The sequence below is a fragment of the Ranitomeya variabilis genome, chromosome 8 (assembly GCF_051348905.1).
Source record: "Ranitomeya variabilis isolate aRanVar5 chromosome 8, aRanVar5.hap1, whole genome shotgun sequence".
NCBI lineage: Eukaryota > Metazoa > Chordata > Amphibia > Anura > Dendrobatidae > Ranitomeya > Ranitomeya variabilis.
Window position 1 is genome coordinate 160,203,046 of NC_135239.1, and position 14,476 is coordinate 160,217,521.

Below are 14,476 nucleotides of genomic sequence, written 5' to 3' on the forward strand. Positions count from 1 at the left end.
TCCTTAATTGTGTCATTTAGGCATTTGATGTGGTTGAAAGAAGTTTTCTTGATTCCATAGATGATTCCTTAGCAGAAAAAGCGAGCCTCCTGTCTCAGCTGCCAGAGGTAAGTCTCTCATTCTGAATAGGGCAGACGTTTATTTTCCAGGTATTTTATTGATACATTCAGAAATATTTCAGTAGGTTGCTCGACCCTTCGAGCAATCTGTGTCTGTGATTAGTTTAATAACAAAGTTAACACATTTCTAGCTACAAATTCTCGAGTTCTGTTGGCCAATTTGTGTATAGTTTATGCAGCATTATTTACATACGGCGAGGGTCATTTAAAACTGCCATAACCTGTCTTCATTCTTCAGGTAGATGGCTATACACATTAGTTGAACCACTTCACCCTGAAGCCTGTTTTCACCTTCCCAATCAGACCAATTTTTTCAATTCTGACCACTGTCACTTTGAGGTTACTTTACGTCACCGCAATTTTTTTAAACATTTTTTTTTTTTAGTTAGGTAGTTTATAAGGGTTAAAAGTTTTTGTCCAGCGATTTCTCATTTTTACAACAAAATTTACAAAACCATTTTTTTGTGGACCACATTACATTTGAAGTGAATTTGAGGGGGCTTGTATGACAGAAAATACCCAAAAGTGACACCATTCTAAAAACTGCACCCCTCAAGGTGCTCCAAAACCACATTCAAAAAGTTTATTAACCCTTCAGGTGCTTCACAGGAATTAATGGAATGTAGAAGGAAAAAATAAACAATTTACCTTTTTTTCACAAAAAATTACCATTTAGACCAAATTATTTTTATGTTCCTTAAGGTAATTGGAGAAATTGCATGATGCAATTTCCCCTGAGCTTGCTGATAATCCATATATGGGGAAAACTAGAAAAGGCGTCATTTTGACTTTTTGAATGTAAAATATGCTGAAATAATTAGTGGACGCCATGTCACATTTGGAGAGCCCCTAATGTACCTAAACAGTGGAAACCCCCCCACAAGTGACAACATTTTGGAAATTAGACCCCTCGGAACTTATCTAGATGTGTATTGAGTACCGTATATACTCGAGTATAAGCCGACCCCCCTAATTTTGCCACAAAAAACTGGGAAACCTTATTGACTCGAGTATAAGCCTAGGGTGGAAAATGCAGCAGCTACCGGTGAATTTAAAAAATAAAAATAGATGCTCCATACCGTTCATTATGGCCCCATAGATGCTCCATATGAAGCTGTGCCACATATAATGCTCTGCACCGTTCATTATGGCCCCATAGATGCTCCACAGAAAGCTGTGCCATATATAATGCTCTGCACTGGTCATTATGGCCCCATAGATGCTCCACATAAAGCTGTGCCATATATAATGCTCTGCACCGTTCAGTATGGCCCCATAGATGCTCCACATAAAGCTGTGCCATATATAATGCTCTGCACCGTTCATTATGGTCCCATAGATGCTCCACATAAAGCTGTGCCATATATAATGCTCTGCACCGTTCATTATGGTCCCATAGATGCTCCACATAAAGCTGTGCCATATATAATGCTCTGCACCGTTCATTATGGTCCCATAGATGCTCCACATAAAGCTGTGCCATATATAATGCTCTGCACCGTTCATTATGGTCCCATAGATGCTCCACATAAAGCTGTGCCATACTGTTATGATCCGGTGACCTTGGAGCCGCATGAAACTTTCTCTGGAGTCAGTGGAACCTGTACTGACCGCAATCCTGAACTAACACCGCAACTAGAAGTAGCCGTGGGGTGTGCCTAACACGAACCTAGACACCTCGACACAGCCGGAGGACTAAATACCCCTATAGAGGGAAATAGGAATGCTACCTTGCCTCACAGCAGACCCCCAAAGGATAGGCAGCCCCCTACGAATAATGACTGTGAGTAGGAGAAGAATAGACACACGCAGGTAGAAACAGGATTTAGCGAAAGAGGCCACTCTAGCTAAATAGGAAAGGATAGGACAGATTACTAGGCGGTCAGTATTAAAACCCTTCCAAAAATATCCACAGCAGATAATACAAAAAGTTCCACAATCTAACTAAAGACATGGAATGTATATCTGCCACTCCAGAGAATCCAACAAGACTGAGAAAATACTGACACAATCGAAGCTGGACAAGAAAACACAAAGAATAGCACTGAATTGTGAAGCACACTGCATGTGTGCCACAGGAAAAAAAACCCAGACACTTATCTTTGCTGATTTGGCAGAAAGGCAGGAGGAACCAGGCAGAGGTCCATAACCTCCCAAGAACAATTGACAACTGGCAAGGACAAATGAATCCTGCACGCCTAAATACCCCAGTCAGAACTGCAATCAGCAGATACACCTGACCAGGGCTGCAACTCAGGGGCAACTGCATTACCACCTACAACCACCGGAGGGAGCCCAAAAGCAGAATTCACAACACCATATATAATGCTCTGCACCGTTCATTATGGCCCCATAGATGCTCCATAGAAAGCTGTGCCATATATAATGCTCTGCACCGTTCATTATGGCCCCATAGATGCTCCATAGAAAGCTGTGCCATATATAATGCTCTGCACCGTTCATTATGGCCCCATAGATGCTCCATAGAAAGCTGTGCCCCATATATAATGCTCTGCACCGTTCATTATGGTCCCATAGATGTTCCATAGAAAGCTGTGCCATATATAATGCTCTGCACCGTTCAGTATGGCCCCGTAGATGCTCCACAGAAAGCTGTGCCATATATATAATGCTCTGCACCGTTCAGTATGGTCCCATAGATGCTCCATAGAAAGCTGTGCCCCATATATAATGCTCTGCACCGTTCATTATGGTCCCATAGATGCTCCATAGAAAGCTGTGCCATATATAATGCTCTGCACCGTTCATTATGGTCCCATAGATGCTCCATAGAAAGCTGTGCCATATATAATGCTCTGCACCGTTCATTATGGCCCCATAGATGCTCCATAGAAAGCTGTGCCCCATATATAATGCTCTGCACCGTTCATTATGGTCCCATAGATGCTCCATAGAAAGCTGTGCCATATATAATGCTCTGCACCGTTCAGTATGGCCCCGTAGATGCTCCACAGAAAGCTGTGCCATATATAATGCTCTGCACCGTTCAGTATGGCCCCATAGATGCTCCATATAAAGCTGTGCCATATATAATGCTCTGCACCGTTCATTATGGTCCCATAGATGCTCCACATAAATCTGTGCCATATATAATGCTCTGCATCGTTCATTATGGTCCCATAGATGCTCCACATAAAGCTGTGCCATATATAATGCCCTGCACCGTTCCTTATGGCCCCATAGATGCTCCACATAAAGCTGTGCCATATATAATGCTCTGCACCGTTCATTATGGTCCCATAGATGCTCCATAGATAGCTGTGCCATATATAATGCTCTGCATTCATTATGGTCCCATAGATGCTCCATAGAAAGCTGTGCCATATATAATGCTCTTCACCGTTCAGTATGGTCCCATAGATGATCCATATATAGCTGTGCCATATAGAATGCTCTGCACCGTTCATTGTGGCCCCATAGATGCTCCACAGAAAGCTGTGCCATATATAATGCTCTGCACCGTTCAGTATGGCCCCATAGATGATCCATATATAGCTGTGCCATATAGAATTCTCTGCACCGTTCATTATGGTCCCATAGATGCTCCACAGAAAGCTGTGCCATATATAATGCTCTGCACCGTTCATTATTGCCCCATAGATGCTCCATATAAATCTGTGCCATATATAATGCTGCTGCTGCAATTAAAAAAAAAAATGACATACTCACCTCTCTTGCTGCCCGCAGCTCCTTAGCGTCCCGTCTCGGCGTCTCTCCGCACTGACTGTTCAGGCAGAGGGCAGCGCGCACACTAGTACGTCATCGCGCCCTCTGACCTGCTCAGTCAGACCAAGAGGACGGGAAGACGGAGCGGCGCCCGGCGTGTGGAACGTGGACAGGTAACTATGACATACTTACCTGCTCCCGGCGTCCCTGGCTCCTTATCCCGGACAGCTGGTCTCCGGGTGCCGTAGCCTCTTCCTCTGTCAGCGGTCACCGCTACCGCTGATTAGAGGAATGAATATGCGGCTCCACCCCTATGGGAGTGGAGTCCATATTCATAACTTTAATGAGCGGTCCCACGTGACCGCTGAACAGGGGAAGAGCTGCGGCACCGAAGACCGTGGGACGGGCAGGGGGAGCGCCGGGACTAGGTGAGTATGCGACAGTCCTCTCTCCCCTCACCCGCCGACCCCACCGCCGATCATGACTCGAGTATAAGCCGAGAGGGGCACTTTCAGCCCAAAAATTTGGGCTGAAAATCTCGGCTTATACTCGAGTATATACGGTACCTTAAAACTCCAGGTGCTTCACAGAAGTTTATAACGATGATCTGTGAAAATAAGAAAAATCACATTTTTCCCACAAAAATGTATTTTTAGCCCCAAATTTTGTATTTTCACAAGGGTAACAGGAAAAAATGGATCCCCAAATTTGTTGTGCAATTTCTCCTAGTTCACCGATACCCCATATGTGGTCGAAAACTACTTTTGAGGCGCAGTGCGAAGCTCAGAAGGGAAGTAGCGCTATATTACAGTGCAGATTTTGCTGTAATGGTTTGAGGGTGCCATGTCACATTGACAGAGCCCCTGAGGTGCCAGAACAGCAGAACCCCCCATAAGGGACCCCATTTTATAAACTACACCTCTCAATGAATTCATCTAGGGGTGAAGTGATCATATTAACACCACCGGTGGGTCACAGGATTTTATACCATTGGGCAGTGAAGAAAAAAAATTACATTTTTACCACCAAAACAGTGTGTTAGCCCCAGCTTTACATTTTCAGACTGTGAAAGGGGAAAAATGGCACCAAAATTTGTCTCACAATTTCTGTTGACTGTAGAAATACCCCATATGTGGCTGTACAGTGCTTAGCCATGCTCTATTAAAACCACATTTCAGGTGAATCTAGATATCGATCTCAAGCTAGTGTAAAAATTGTCATAGCTATGCTAGCAGAAGAGCACTACAACAACTAGGCCATAGCATTATAGGCCTAAGCTTGTCATTCAGTGACATGATATTTACATTTTTAATTTGAATACTGAATACCGAAGCTGCTTATAGTGCTGTATTTGGAAACACCATTATCATTCAAAATATCTTCTAAAAGATCACCTTTTATAAAGCAGTGAAATCTCCTGCAACTAAGTATCACAAGGATATCGGAAGGAGATATAAAAGAGGAGACAAGGGGCGCAGAGTCTAAGTGTAGGTGTATATTCACAGCAAGAAATATATATTGTTGCACTCACCCTTTGGATGTCTTGTATGTACATTTAATTGATCTGTATGATGGATCCACACCTTATAATATTCCGGTATGCAGCACTATTGCAGGAACTATGCCAGCCTTGATCCAAGGATTGCATGTGAATACAATGGTTAGAGAAAAAAAAAATTCCTTTCTTGGCGCTTCCGGAAGACAAGGATAGTTTGGAGGTTGAGATAATTTGCTCAGTACCAAATTTATTAGGACACATAAGTTCTTATTAATCTGCAACAAAGTATAAAAGTTCAATGACTATTGAGGTTTTGCTGTGTTTTTGTTGTCTTTTGTGCATGCTGATAAAGGTAAGTGCCCCCCAAAATACATGATGCAGCTTCCTTAGGTTTTTGCACAAAAAAAAGCCGCAAAAGGATACCTGAATTTTGTGCGTTTACTCATTGCTTTCTATGGGTAAAAAAAAACGCTACAAAAATGTTAAAAGTGACATGCTGCAGTTTAAAAAAAAAAAAAAACGTGTGTGCATGAGATTTCTGATCTATCATAGGCTTTGCTGGTAGTGTAAGGCTATGTGCACACGTTCAGGATTTTTTTTCGCTATAAAACCGCAATAAAAACGCTTAAAAAATGCATACATATGCATCCCATCATTTATAATGCATTCCGCAATTTTTGTGCATATGTTTTTTCCGCGAAAAAAACGCAGCATGTTCATTAATTTTGCTGATTTTTTGCGGATTTCCCACTATATCATTGCATTGGGAACCTCTGGAAAAAAACGCAAAAAATCTGCAAAAAACGCAAAAAAAACGCATGCGGATTTCTTGCAGAAAATGTCCGGTTTTGTTCAGGAAATTTCTGCAGGAAATCCTGACGTGTGCACATAGCCTTAAACGCAGCTTAAAATTTGCATTAAAAACATAGCAAAACGCAGTGTGTGAACACAGCCTAAAGACCACAGATCGGTAAACCTCTACTGATCAGCCATGGTTTAATATCCTGTATACACAGGCAGACGGCAGTGACCGGCGAGCACGGAGCGATGTGTCATGGCTCGCTCAGTGCACATACTCTGCTATGGTTCATGGCAGCTTCAGTCCTGTTTATACACAGGATAAGACACCGCCCACAACGATCTTTTGTGCTGCAGAGAAGATCATCTCACCCTACAAACAAGCATTTTTCACCTTTTATATGTTCGGCCGCCTGTTTACTCTGAAAGATCATTGTAAAAAAAAGCGTTAACATCGTCTGCTCATAGTTGTCTTTCATTGTAAAGTATTTATCTGCCAGTTATCGGTAACATGCTAATGTCCATATATTTCAGCATGGAAGTAATTGAAAACATTAGTGTACATAAAATATTGTCAGTATATTAATTGCGTCCTCTCCTCCCCATTTACCCTTTCTTCTCTGTGTGCTGTAGGGTGCGGTACTTCAGCAGCTTCCTAGCCAGTACCAGAAAATTGTAGACCGACTAACCAGCCTAGAAAAGGAGATTTATGGGGGCGCAATGGTCATCGTGGTGTTAATTGTGAACAACAAACTTTACGTGGCTAATGTCGGTATGTAACGCAGTAACTCTTATCAGATATTGTAATGTTGCAGACGCCGGCACATTTCTTTATAAGAGGTTTATGCTTTCTGAATTCACACCAATAGTTTTATGGGTTTTATTTCTTAGACTGTGCAGACCCTATGCCCAATGTAAGCTATGGTGTAAGTGACATTGTCTGCAGGCCAGGGATTCCCTGTAGCCAGGGTGCTGAGGACACGATCTGTGTGTTCTGTGCATGGCCATGTACAACCCTTGGCAAAAATTCTGGAATCACGGGCGTTGGAGGATGTTCTTTCAGTTGTTTAATTTTGTAGAAAAAAAGCAGATCACAGACATGGCACAAAACTAAAGTCATTTCAAATGACAACTTTCTGGCTTTCAGAAACACTAAAAGAAATCAGGAACAAGAAATGTGGTAGTCAGTAATGGTTACTTTTTTAACCAAGCATAGGGGAAAAATTATGGAGTCACTCAATTATGAGGGAAAAAATTATGGAATCACCCTGTAAATTTTCATTCCCAAAGCTAACACCTGCATCAAATTAGATCTGCTTATTAGTCTGCATATAAAAAGGAGTGATCACACCTTGGAGAGCTGTTATACCAAGTGGACTGACATGAATCAGGGCTCCAACAGGAGAGATGTCAATTGAATCATAGGAGAGGATTATCAAACTCTTAAAAGAGGGTAAATCAGCACACAATGTTACAAAAGATGTTGGTTGCTCACAGTCAGCTGTGTCCGAAATCTGGACCAAATACAAACACCATGGGAAGGTTGTTAAAGGCAAACATACTGGTAGACCAAGGAAGACATCAAAGCATCAAGACTAGAAACTTATATCAATATGTCTCCAAAACAGGAAATGCACAACAGAACAAATGAGGAACGAATAGGTGGAAACTGGAGTCAACGTCTGTGACTGAACTGTAAGAAACCACCTAAAGGAAATGGGATTTACATACAGAAAAGCTAAATGAAAGCCATCATTAACACCTAAACAGCAAAAAACAAGTTTACAATGAACTAAGTAAAAGCAATCGTGGACTGTGGATGACTGGATGAAAGTCATATTCAGTGATGAATAGCGAATCTGCATTGGGCAAGGTGATGATGCTGGAACTTTTGTTTGGTGCAGTTCCAATGAGATTTATAAAGATGACTGACTGAAGAGAACATGCAAATTTCCACAGTCATTGATGATATGGGGCTGCATGTCAGGTAAAGGCAGTGGAGAGATGGCTGTCATTACATCTTCAATAAATGCACAAGTTTATGTTGATATTTTGGACACTTTTTTTTATCCCATCAATTGAAAGGATGTTTGTGGATGATTAAATAATTTTTCAGGATGATAATGCATCCTGCCATAGAGCAAAAATTGTGAAAACATTCCTTGAAAAAAGACACATAAGGTCAATGTCATGGCCTGCAAATAGTCCGGATCTCAATCCAATTGAAAATCTTTGGTGGAAGTTGAAGAAAATGGTCCATGACAAAGCTCCAACCTGCAAAGCTGATCTGGCAACAGCAATCAGAGAAAGTTGGAGCCAGATTGATGAAGAGTCCTGTGTGACACTCATTAAGTCCATGTCTCAGAGATGGCAAGCTGTTATAAAAGCCAGAGGAGGTGCAACAAAATACTAGTGATATGTTAGAGTGGGTTTTTTTTTTGTTTTGGTTTTCATGATTCCATAATTTTTTCCTCAGAATTGAGTGACTCCATAATTTTTTCCCTATGCATGGTTAAAAAAAGTAACCATTACTGACTACCACATTTTTTGTTCTTGATTTCTTTTAGTGTTTGTTAAAGCCAGAAAGTTGCCATTTGAAATGACTTTAGTTTTGTGCCATGTCTGTGATCTGATTTTTTTTCTACAAAATTAAACAACTGAATGAACATCCTCCAAGGCCGGTGATTCCATAATTTTTGTCAGGGGTTGTATATATGTTATTTATAGACTGTCACCATTGTATGGTCTGTGTATATGAACAGCAGAGCACACACATCATGTTTTCCCTGCTAGACTTCGCCATAATTGTGGAAAATGTTCTACTTCTATCACCTTGTGCAGCACAGGTTAATACATGTGGTTTTGCTGCTACTAATATTCATTCTTCTAATTTAACCCTTTATAGAGAATTTATTTCATTTTCATGCTGCTCTGCCTGCGAGGGGCATAAACTAGTGACAGACATGCTGATTCCAGTGCTTTCTTAATGAAATGTTACTTAACAGCAGCAGCTAAGATAGTTTTCGGCTCCTTTTAATACAAACTATTTTATGTTGAATATATTTTAATAATATTTGTGATTTTATTTTTGTATTATTTTCCATAACAGTAATATATAAATGACACCTTCTATATTAACAACACAAGAGCCAACATTCACTATAGGGAGCGTCAACCCTCTCTGCACAGTAACATCTGCACAGATCACAGGGCATGCCTAGAACAAGTCCGTGAACATCTACAGACCAGTGATTCCTATTGACGTGGCTGCTGTAAAGCACGTCACTTTAAAAGCTGAGTCGTAATGGCTGCTCCCATAATGATGGACTGGAAAGAGAAATCAGAACGTTTCCATGCTCCTCGCTTGCTCCTGAATCGTTAGCTATTTAGTGTACAGGAGAGCTGTGCGATGTGAGGGAGGCTGCAGTAACCAGCGCAGGAGGAGACTGCTATATACTAATAGAATACTAATACTTACTGAAGTGCACCAAAATCATGTCCTCAACACATCTGATAAAATGGCCAGCCTCTAGAGATGATTAAAAGATTCACAGGTCCTTGGTCAGGCGGCCACGTCGGTAGTCGGTGGCTGCAAGACCAGAGTCCTGCAAACCTCCTCCTATCCTCCCTCCCCGACGCGTCCTGTGATTTGTAGGTCTAGCACTGCGTCATTGTTGCAGTCCACATGACATCACCCTGGGCCAACCAATCAAAGGGGGCACCAGGGATTCTGGCAATGCTCCGGTCCAGTGGCCATGGACTACCAATAGGGCCACAGGATCAGGGTCCTGCAAATCTTTTGATCATCGCTACCAACTTCTTTAATGCAGGATTTGGTCCAAATAAGCATCCATAACTCACAAAGCGTTGTATGATCAGCAGTGTGCACGCTCAACCACTGCCCCGTATTACCAGTGATGGGGCAAAGAGGGATAGGTGTCCCAAATTCTAACATTGTGAACGTCCCAGTAGTCAGACCTCAGTGGTTTCCATTTATCACTTGGTTATTTGGTCAATGATCCTTCATTACAGCCGCTGACACCATCGCTTCTGTAATAAAACATTAGCCGTTCTCTACATGGCAGACACCTGGGTACTTTCCTCTTTTTCCACATGTATTGTTCTTGTTTTACGTGTGTCCGAAAAAATAAGGTGTCGTTATTAGTAATCTTGGCTCTATAAGGACCTGAAAAAGAATTCGACCATGAATACTTAATGAAGGATCATGTGCCATAATTGTGGCTTTATAAAGCCTAATATTTTTGTGTAAGGTCTACTTGCACACAACTTTTGACTTTTTTGTCCTTTTTTACTGAACACCGGCATTTTAAAAAAGTGAACATTTTTTAGAGGATTTGCTGTAATTTACACATGAAGCATACAGTAAATTAAAGGCACCCAAGGTGCCCCAAATATCCGAGGAGAAGTTGTCTTCTAATAAATAGAACTTGTGATTAACATCGGCATTATAAACACCGGCCGTAACAGGATTTGTCCATTGCTGGAAGTAAGTACTGTATGTTTTTGTTTTTTTTTAACTTTAGCTATTAAGAAATAGTTGGCAACTCCTTTAAAGAGTTGTTACGCCCCCCCATTAAGTACAGCGCTCTGCTTTCCTCTGCAGTCCCATAGACAATGAATGGAGCGGAGACCAAGCATGTGCAACTCTTCTCCATCCAAAATGGAGCTTCAGGGCCCCGCTGTTGGGATTGCTGGGGGTCCTTGCAATGGGAATGCCAGCTGTTAGCAAATTATCACTTATCCTAACAAGGGGGATGTTTGTTTTTCGTGGAGGAGGAGGGGATACGTTATGTAAATGTGCCATGAAATGCAATGAAAAGGTGTGAGTGCAAAATGAGAGGAGTGAGGGAAAATAGTGGAGTGATCGGAAAATGACAGATGTGAGGTCGAAATGACAAGTGTTAGGGGGGAATGAGAGGAGTGAGGGGGAAAATAAGAGGAGTGAGGGGGAAAATGAGAGGTGTGAGGGAGCAAATGAGAGATGTGAGGGGGGAAATGAAAGATGTGATGGGGAAAATGAGAGGCGTGATGGGAAAATAAGAGAAGTGAGGTGCTATAACTAACCACAGATATTTACTATGCCCAGGCAACGCCGGGCTCTTCAGCTAGTAATGTATAAAGCCGCAAGACACCACCTAAATACAAAGTGCAATGAAGTGACACAAAGTCACTACTAGTAGGCAATACGGGGTGTGCTTACCGCAAATGAGGTGGGCAAACCAGGACACCGAGCTGGGACCAAGGTGGAACGACCCCCGACGCGCGTTTCGCTTGAGTAGTTAGCTGCTTTCTCAAGGGGATGGATGACAGAGCCGGGAAGGACCTTAATATGGGCCGGACTCAGAGCATGTGACGTCTCACATGCTGAGAGGCGGCCAATAGTAGGCGGCAGAGGCGGCGCATGCGCGGATCGGACCGCAGGTCCTGCGACCAGAAGCGGCGTCACAGCGTGTGAGCGGGGAAAAGCCCCGGTCACACGTGGGAGGCAATACTGACGCCGCTCTGGGGCAGGAACCGGCAGGTCAGGCCGACGCACGCGCACTGCCTCCAATGTACAGGGAAATGGTGGTACTAAACAAGCCAAAGGCATTATAGGAGGGACCGGGAATATGCTATACCCACTGGTGTGACATAATAGATCCATAGATCGGGGCATAACACCCCCGCACATACACAGAAGACAGTCAACTGAAGGATAGAGACAGATAGCATCATAAGATGTATGAGGTATTACATATAACAAATACAGCATCTTCTGAATAATATTACAAAGTGCATTCTGTCTCTCCTTGTGGGCGTAAATCTCGGATCCTCCACTGAAAGGGATGAAATGAGAAGGGATTCGCAGTAAAGGTGAATCCCGGCACACCGAAAATGTGAAAATAACTATAAAAAACAAATACAAACATATATCGTGTTAATGACGAGTAGAACAAACAGATTAAAAACAAAATTAAAAATAGGCTCCAGCAGGGGGAAACCTGTCCCTATAGGATTTAGATCAGGACATGACACGAAAATCAGACCCTACAAAGGGGGGAGGACTGCAACAAAAAATCTGGACAAGATATGATAATGAACTCATCCACACACATTTGAATAATTATAGAAATGAGGCAAAACTGAGCGATTCGTTCAAACCGCTAGGGGCGACTGTGTTCAGTCTAACTATCCAGCCAGCTTCGCGCTGTGCCAGTACCTTCTTGTAGTTGCCCCCACGAGCACCCAGATGCACACAGTCGATGCCCCTGACCCTAAGCGACCCCGCGTCACAATCATGAAACAATTTGAAGTGGCGCGGTATCGTCTTCAGGAGAGAGGCATCGACTATAGTCCTGGCCGCCTGGATGTCACGTACATGCTCCCTAGTGCGTATGCGAAGCTCCCTTGACGTAAGGCCCACATAAGTTAAAGGACAGCTGCACGTAGCATAATATATAACATTCTTCGTGCTGCACGATATGTGGTGTCTGATAGAATATGTCCTAGTACCGTCGGATGATGTAAAGGAAGTAGTCCGAACGATATTAGCACAAGCCATACAATGGCCGCACTGGAAGCAACCAAGCACTGGGCCCCTAGAACCAAAGGGGTTACTGGCGGGGGGAACATAGTGACTCCGAACTAGCATGTTGTTAAGATTAGGGGACCTCTTTGCTGTCATAGAGGGGAAGTCACCCAAGACGGGGCCCAGGGAGGGTTCAGTACCGAGGATGGACCAATGCCGGGCCAGGATCTCCCTTATATTAAACCATTCATGGTTATATGTTGTAATAAATCTTATTTTTGAGTCCCCTGTCCCGGCCCTGGCCCTATGACCCGTACTGTAAAGAAGATCCCTACGGGGTGTCGTCCTGGCTCTGTCATAGCCACGCCTGACGCACCTGCGGCTCTAACCGCGTGCCTCAAAGCGGGCTTTGAGAGACAGTCTGGGCCTGAAATTTGTCCTCTGTGGACAACTGGGAGAGATCCTTGTTTGGCGACGGGGGGGCCCAGGCCGCTGACCATGTGCTGTGCTGGCTCAGATATATAGATGACATTCTATTTTTGTTGGGGGGCACGGCACAGCAGCTCGAGGACTTTATGAGTCAACTTAATGATAATCCTTATAACATCACGTTGACCTATCAATATGATGCTGGACATGCCGACTTTCTTGACGTCAGTCTGGAGATCGACAATACCCGTCGTGTCCAGACTGACGTCTTTAGAAAACCGACGGCTGTTAACTCTCTGCTGCACGCAGATTCGGCACATAACCCAGCAACAGTGAGGGCCGTCCCGGTCGGACACTTCTTGAGCATGAGGCGGATCTGTTCCACAGAGGACAAATTTCAGGCCCAGACTGTGTCTCTCAAAGCCCGCTTTGAGGCACGCGGTTACAGCCGCAGGTGCGTCAGGCGTGGCTATGACAGAGCCAGGAGGACACCCCGTAGGGATCTTCTTTACAGTACGGGTCATAGGGCCAGGGCCGGGACAGGGGACTCAAAAATAAGATTTATTACAACATATAACCATGAATGGTTTAATATAAGGGAGATCCTGGCCCGGCATTGGTCTATCCTGGGTACTGAACCCTCCCTGGGCCCCGTCTTGGGTGACTTCCCCTCTATGACAGCAAAGAGGTCCCCTAATCTTAACAACATGCTAGTTCGGAGTCACTATGTTCCCCCCGCCAGTAACCCCTTTGGTTCTAGGGGCCCAGTGCTTGGTTGCTTCCAGTGCGGCCATTGTATGGCTTGTGCTAATATCGTTCGGACTACTTCCTTTACATCATCCGACGGTACTAGGACATATTCTATCAGACACCACATATCGTGCAGCACGAATAATGTTATATATTATGCTACGTGCAGCTGTCCTTTAACTTATGTGGGCCTTACGTCGAGGGCGCTTCGCATACGCACTAGGGAGCACGTACGTGACATCCAGGCGGCCAGGACTATAGTCGATGCCTCTCTCCTGAAGACGATACCGCGCCACTTCAAATTGTTTCATGATTGTGACGCGGGGTCGCTTAGGGTCAGGGGCATCGACTGTGTCCATCTGGGTGCTCGTGGGGGCAACTACAAGAAGGTACTGGCACAGCGCGAAGCTGGCTGGATAGTTAGACTGAACACGGTCGCCCCTAGCGGTTTGAACGAATCGCTCAGTTTTGCCTCATTTCTATAGTTATTCAAATGTGCGTGGATGAGTTCATTATCATATCTTGTCCAGATTTTTTGTTGCAGTCCTCCCCCCTTTGTAGGGTCTGATTTTCGTGTCATGTCCTGATCTCCATCCTATAGGGACAGGTTTCCCCCTGCTGGAGCCTATTTTTAATTTTGTTTTTAATCTGTTTGTTCTACTCGTC

The 14,476-nt window shown here is 43.7% G+C and overlaps 1 protein-coding gene across 3 annotated transcripts in view; it reads left to right on the forward strand.

The window, feature by feature from the left end:
* The window catches only part of TAB1 (TGF-beta activated kinase 1 (MAP3K7) binding protein 1), an 88,825-nt gene that overhangs the window by 25,023 nt on the left and 49,326 nt on the right, over positions 1 to 14,476 (forward strand). For all 3 annotated transcript variants that reach the window (XM_077278484.1, XM_077278485.1, XM_077278483.1), the window contains exons 4-5: positions 21 to 107; positions 6,736 to 6,874. In XM_077278484.1, coding sequence (XP_077134599.1) covers positions 21 to 107; positions 6,736 to 6,874 — 226 coding nt within the window. The remainder of the gene's footprint in view (positions 1 to 20; positions 108 to 6,735; positions 6,875 to 14,476) is intronic.